The following is a 7,130-nucleotide window of genomic DNA, read 5'->3' as shown; positions in this document are numbered from 1 at the left end:
TGAGGTCTTATATGTCTGCTGTATTTATCAGTATAATTTCTGCTTTTCTATGCCATTCCTGTTTGAAAGTTCTAATGTATATATGATTTACAGTTTTTTAGTAGTTTTATTCTCCCTGTAATCTTAGTGTAATATGTTTCCTGATGTACACTTGTCTCTGTTCCTTTCTTTCAATTTGGAGAAGCATTTCATGTCTTCTCTTTCTACCTTCATAAATCAGGATAGTTTGTCAGTATAGTCTTTTACATGAGTTACAAGAACTATGGCCAGATATTGTACACAGTACTCATTTTTTCTGTAAAGTTTGATGCAATTATGATCTAGGTGTGCTTCTAGTGTCTACTATCTACTGGCTGTTAGAAGTGCTTCTACTATCTACTGGCTGCAGTCTCTAACTATTTTATGTTCTCCTTTTTTTGTAAATTGTAACAGAAATTAAAGGATTCATAAACATCATATTGATATAAGTGAATGCTGCAGTTGGACTGATGTACTTGACAGAAGCATCAGGGAGAGAGGTGATTTAGGGAGGACACCTGACATGTAATTATTCCATAGTGCAAACTAATTAGACCGATCGTTTCAGTTATTACTGTATCTTTTACATTTCAGAATGGTGTCAGTGGCTGCACTTCCTAGTTTAGTTCAGGTGTTTGCTTTTACTGTAGTGTTCCTTTCGCTTTTGTATTTGGGTCTCATGAAGTCATGATGTTGTTATAAGGGAGAGACTTGATATTGTTACTGACGGAGGCAACGTACATACATTCAGGAAACGGACATACATTCAGGAGAGGGACGTATAGTGGACAGGAACTCTTGGCAAGTTGTAATTGACTGAAAAACGACTGAAACCCAATTGGTTTTCATCCGGCTGTGAAATAGACAGCTAAAAAATTGATAAATTCTGGTCACTTTTTCCAAACTAAATAAGACATCTTCTGACCTACGTTAACATGCAAAATGACGATTCCTTCCCTAGCTCGTCTCATCTTGCTGATGGGATCTCGAGAAAGAATGATCTTTCACATTGATATCATTTGTGCCAGTGATCATGGCGCTGCACCGAGCGGCCGCATGCGCACCCACGCCGCGCTGCTGGGCACGCCGGCGTGCACCACGAACCACAGGTAGTACCCCGGCGGCGCCACGCCGGGTGACGGCGGCGTGGCCACCTCCGCCTCGTACACCCCGACGTCCAGCTGCGCCACCCTCGTCACGGCCAGGTCCACCACCCGCTGGTTCATCCCGAACGAGTGCGTCGCGAACGCCGGCGCCACAGCCACCACGCGCACCACCTGATCTTCGGGTCCCCCTCCCGCCAGCGCGCCGCCGGGCACCTCGAACCGCACCGACGCCGCTTCCCCGTACCCGACCTCCGCTGGCGCCCCCAGCACCCGCGGCCGCAGGCCGTCGAGCCGCGTGTCGAGGTATGGCGGCAGGAACGCCTCCAGGCTCAGCTCCGTCGGGTACGTCACGTTGGCGAACACGTACCCGATGTGCGGGTTGCTCCCGCCGACGAGCACCCGGCCGTACGTGTCCAGCGTCGCCGACGAGTGGTACATCCTCGGGACGGTGGAGGCGGTCAGAACCTCGAACCGCGCGCCGTTCTGCGTGTCCGGCCGATACAGCACCGGATACATCACCGGCTCCCGTCCGAGCTCCCACCCCGCCGTCCCCGCCGCCGCGCCGTTCACGATGAGCACGTCACCGGTCGGGAGCAGCACCATGTCGCCCATCACCCGTGGCAGAGGCATCTCCTCCATGGCCCACACCGGGTTCGCGTCCGTCGGCGCGATGCGGCCGCATGTCCGCTCGGTCGGCACGAACGTGCCGTTCCGGAGCGCGAGCTGGTACGCCCCACGCGGCGCGCCCCCGCAGACCAGCACCTCGGCGTGCGTCGGGTACTCTGGGCGCAGCGGGAGGAGGACCGACGAGCCAGAGGACGGGTAGTTCCGCGGAACTCCGCCAGGGATCGTGGGGAGGCGGCGTAGCGGGGTGCGGTTGTAGGGGTCGAAGACGACGGCTCGGTCGTTGGCGAAGACGAAGACGGTGCCGTCGGGGAGGAGGTGGAGGAAGGGGTAGAGGTTGTTCTCGGCGTCCACCTCCGTGGTCTCGTCCAAGAACGGGAAGAAGGTCAGCGGCGGCAGGCCGTTGACGCCGTCGTGCGGGAAGAACTCGAAGTTGTACTGTCGCCGGCCGCCGAGGATGAGCACCCGCCCGTCGGCGAGGAGGATGTCAGTGGCGTACCATCGCCGCGCGGCCAGGAAATCCGGGAGGTCGACCCAGCCGGTCGTCGGGGAGAACAGGCGCGCGATGCGGTCGCCGTTGGAGAAGCCGCCGGTCTGGAGGAGCGTGCCGTTGGGGAGCAGCGCGGCGGACGAGCACCACGGGTTGGTGGCGAGCGGGTACGGGTGCAGCGCGTTGGACCGGAGGTCGAGGAGCACCGAGTGCGCGGAGCAGTCGGCGGGCGCGGCGGTGGCGTTCGGCGCGGCGGCCGCGGCGGCGCACGAGGCCGGGTCGAGGAGGGAGATGTTGGAGGGGCCGGAGTCGGTGCGGTCGAACATGAGGACGAAGTCCTCCGGGAGGAGCTGCATGTGCATGGCCGAGACGCCGATGTTGGCGTGGAGGAGCCGCCACTCGCCGGCCAGCGCGGCCGGCGACGTCGGCTGGGCAGGCTCCAGCTGCCACGCCGTGGCGTCGGCGCCGGCATTGTCGACGCGGCTGGTGATCAGCAGGAGGACGATGAGCAGGGGAAGGAAGGGTCTCGCCGGCTTAGGCATGGCTGCTCTGCGCGCGTGTCTTCTTTAAGTCGTTGCATCGCACCGTTGTGATGTGTTAGGATGGTATGTACAGTGTGATGTGGGTTTGTTGGGTGGAAGGTTGGTTTGGGGAGGTTGGCTTTGGAGGGAAAACACGTTTGATGGCTAAAACTTGATATCCAAGTGTAATTATGCAGTCAAACTTAAGAATTCCACCTAAGGTCCTTTCTCGCATCTTTTTTGTTAAATATTACGTAAGTACCTTGAAACAAATGATGCAAGTTAAATTTTCGAAAAAGATAACGCCTATACGTGTGGGCGTTAGCCAACTCAACCACACGCCTCCATCGCCGTTCAACAGTTTCTCCACGAATCTTGGCACGTTTTTGCTGATTTTGTGTGCCACGTAGGACAAGTTGGGTGTGTGGTGTGTGAGAGTGTTCGCCCACACGCCGGTTGCCCCCCTGCGGTCAACGGTTGCCACTCGGAGGCGTGCGGTGGAACTGCTCTGCGCCCGCACGTCACGCCCGAACTGCGGTTGCCGTCAACCACATCGCGCACTTCGCCCCCCCTCCCCTCATGGTTCCATTTACTCTCCACTTCATTACTCACCCAACCCACCCCGCAGTTCATTCGATTGGAAGAGAAGGCGAGAGGAGAAGGCGACGGCGGATGCGGAAGAGTCAACGGCATTCGCGGCCGTCGGTGGGACTCGCCGGACCGGAGCGTATTCGCCGGAGTGCCTACAGAGTGAAGGTAATGCTCCTTCCCACGGTCACGTTCCTTCCCTGCATTTCTCCCCTCTTCTCTGTGGTCAATGTTCCGCTCGAGATTCATCGAGATTCAGGCGGATTCGCGATGCTCCGGCATTCCCGCCGGCGGCGGAGTCCTGTGCTGGTCGTTTTCGGTGGCATTGCACAGTTTGGCCGCCGCCGCCGCGGCTGTCATGCCGGTGTGGCTCGGCCTGCCCGTAGCCACATCCTGGTTCTGCCTTGGGATTGAGCCGGCGTTTTTCTAGCCATTAGTTATGTATTTGTCTCGAAATGCTGTTTGCGATCAGTGCAGGAAGTTTTTTGTTGACGAATTTCAGGTTATGATAGTTGCCAATGAACCCTAGATCTAGGTAGTTGTATTTCAAAGTGCAGTATGAAGGTAGACATGATAGTTTCAGTAACTATCTGCACTGGATGGCAACTAATTCTCTGATCAACTGTGTCAGTTGCCACAAATTTGTTTTCCATGTGGCAACTATTTTTGTGCACACACTATGGCTGTTGCCATGCTGTAGGCATGATAAAGTGTAGTAAATAGGTAGTCATGGCAGTTTCAGCAACTATGTGCACTGGATGACAACTAATTTCCTAATCAAATGTGTCAGCTACCACACAGTATGATTTCCATGCGGCAAGTATTTTTGTTAACACACTAAGCCTGTTGCCATGATATAGGTAGGATAATGTGGCAAATTCACTGTACAATAGACTCATTTTTGTGTTTTGCCATGCTGACTTGTGATATCTGAACATATTTGACCGTATTACATGGCAACTCATTTTTAATATGAGGTCAGTGTGTGAGTTGCCACATTACAGGTTGTTCAGTAGATGTTTTCAACACTTTTTGAATTGTCTTGTATTTTAACATGTCAATTTCAACCTAGTACATTTGCCTTTGAATATGTGACAACTATGTGCACTGGATGGCAACTAATTTCCTGATCAAATGTGTCAGTTGCCACAAGTATGATTTCCATGTGGCAAGTATTTCTATTAACACACTATGATTGTTTCCATGATGTAGGCAGGATAATGTGGCAAATTCACTGTATCATATACTCAATTTTGTGTTTTGCCATGCAAACTTGTGATATCTGAACATATTTAGCCATACTACATGGCAACTCATTTTTAATATGAGGTCAGTGTGTGAGTTGCCACATTACAGGTTGTTCAGTAGATGTTTTCAACAATTTCTGAATTGTCTTGCATTTTAACATGGCAATTTCAACCTAGTACATTTGCCTTTGAATATATGACAACTCATTTTTTGTATGAGGACAGAGTGTGAGTTACCACATTATATGTTTGTGCAGCCGAAGATTTGTGCCTTTCTTTCGTACTATCTTGTGCTAACATGGCAACTTCAGCATTTTGTTTCAAGTGCCTTATGATCTGTACATTTTTCAAATGAAGCCAATGTGTTTTGTTGGCACATTTATTGTTGGACAATCATAGGGGGTGTGGGTGTTCATACGATATTGCCTAAACTTTTTGCCACTTTCAATTGAGCTCATGTGGCAAGTACATTCTGTTAGGTGGCAACTTCTTACTTCATACTTTCATTTTTACCCTGACATTTTGCTTTGTTCTTACCTCAGCAGAATGGCTTGCGGCGATCATCAAGACGACGATGATGATTTCATGGAGTTACCACGACAGAATCGCGCAACTAGACGGACAACAAACGGCGATGAGGTAACTGTCCACCCTCCCAGGCCCCCTTCCCCCATATGCTTTGAATGTCATTTGAGTTTGCCATCCTCTGATAGGGTCTAAACCTTCATGATAGTGAAACATGGCAACAAATGATCATTTCTCTGTTTTGCAGAAGAAGAAACGTAATCGCAATAGGGCTTCACAGGAACGCCTGACTATATTGATCGAGGGATTCGCCGACGGCCAGAAGGGAGCTGCTACTGAATTGGGGATGCAGGCTCTGATGGATGTTCGGTACAAGAATCTAGTGAACCCTGTATGCGACTGGCTCGGTGAGATTTACGAGCCCGCCTCCAGGAAATTTGTGATTCCGGGACGTGGAAGACTGCCGTTAGACGAGGAATCCGTGTTCTGCATGTTGGGTGTGCTCCATGGAGAAATCAAAGTTCCCGTATGAGGTCAATAATACGATTGAGGAAACGTTGTTTGCCTGTTTGTTTCCTGGGATGACATCCATGCCGAACACGACCGTGCTGGCAAATTCGCTGGAGGGCATGAAAACCCATGGCGAAGTTTTTAAGATGAAGCTACTCATGTACCTGATCTCAGTTGTTTTTGCGCCGACCACATCTCTTCGTCCAAGCAACAAATGCTTCCCCATCCTGGTGAATGCTCTAACTCTACTCCTTCATTTTTCCTTCAATCTTTTGACTCCTATGTCATTTGTAAGCTAGTCACTACCAGTTTTTTGATGTTTTCCCATTTTGATTTCTGATGCAGCAACTTCTTGTCCTGAAATTTATGTCCTGCAGGCAAAACTGAAAGAAGTGAAGAACATGAATTGGTGTAAGTTCATTGCGGACTTCCCGCATGATGCATTCTCAAACAAGATGTACCAGAAGGGTTGTCGACTCCATTTAATCGCATTTTTGTACTACTCTTTTGCAAACACTCCTAGCTCCTTGAGCATGCATGGCAACCATGATGGTGACATTGTGGCAATTACCATCATAACAAGATGGCAACTGCCAGCATAACAAGATGGCAACTGCCAGCATAACTAGATGGCAACTACTAACATAACTAGATGTGGCAACTAACGGAAATACATGGCAACTCTTTCCTTCTTCATGCCCTCCAACTTGATGATTGAAGGAACATACATTAGCTTCTTTTTGCAAAATACCATGATGGCAACTGATATTTTTTCTTTTTAAATTGTTGTACATCAGCTCATGTACGTCGATTGTCTTGATCTGTCCACTATGGACTTTACTGGGATAGGAGGCCCGCCGCCTCCATACAAGTTTGATGTTTCTGCGTGGACTTACGATGCTGTCAAGGTGGTGCTTGCCGCGGACAAGATAACTAATACGAAATACGGGAAACTACAGGTTAGTTCTGGCTTCTTTCTTTGCACGACATTCTTTCAATTTTGACGCTGCATAACATATGAAAAAAAATCCCCATACGACAACCGTCTGTGGCTAACAAGAGATGACTACCTTGTTAGCCATGGTTGTCTGCGCATGGTATCCATGTCTTACGCCACGTGGCAACTCTGCCATCCATTTTGGAACTTCTATCCTCTACCTCTTTTTTATTTTTTATTTTTGCAATACATGAACTGTTAGTTAGTGTTCATTGTTTTCTCTCTTTACATGCTAGCTGCTTTTTGGTTTTTTCCAGCTGATGGCCAAGCATGCTATAGACTATAGCGTATTTGGTGGGCCTCAAAACTTTGGGAAGTGGATGAATGTGCACTCAGCTCCGTCTTGTCCTGTTGAGGTAATCAAGGATATATATCTATGGTTGTGTTTGGTTTATTTTGATCTTGTGCACGTGACTTTAATACGGTTGGTTACTGCTGCTTCTTGTTTTGTGCACATGCGAGGGCACCTGTTGAGCATCTAATTGGGCAGTTTGCATCCGGAAT

General features: G+C 49.8%; 1 protein-coding gene across 1 annotated transcript; it reads right to left on the bottom strand.

Moving 5' to 3' along the window:
* Positions 1 to 981: 981 nt before the first annotated feature.
* On the bottom strand, positions 982 to 2,780 carry LOC119283580 (aldehyde oxidase GLOX-like). Its single transcript, XM_037563062.1, has one exon. The coding sequence runs from the start codon at positions 2,778 to 2,780 to the stop codon at positions 1,050 to 1,052; it is 1,731 nt and encodes a 576-aa protein (XP_037418959.1). The 3' UTR covers positions 982 to 1,049.
* Between the last annotated feature and the right edge of the window lie 4,350 nt (positions 2,781 to 7,130).

This window comes from Triticum dicoccoides, chromosome 4A (assembly GCF_002162155.2).
Source record: "Triticum dicoccoides isolate Atlit2015 ecotype Zavitan chromosome 4A, WEW_v2.0, whole genome shotgun sequence".
Taxonomy (NCBI): Eukaryota; Viridiplantae; Streptophyta; class Magnoliopsida; order Poales; family Poaceae; genus Triticum; species Triticum dicoccoides.
This window is presented reverse-complemented; position numbering and strand designations above follow the sequence as displayed.

Bases quoted from the DNA above. Each gene is read 5' to 3' on its own strand.
- LOC119283580 (XM_037563062.1), bottom strand. From the start codon at position 2,780: ATGCCTAAGCCGGCGAGACCCTTCCTTCCCCTGCTCATCGTCCTCCTG.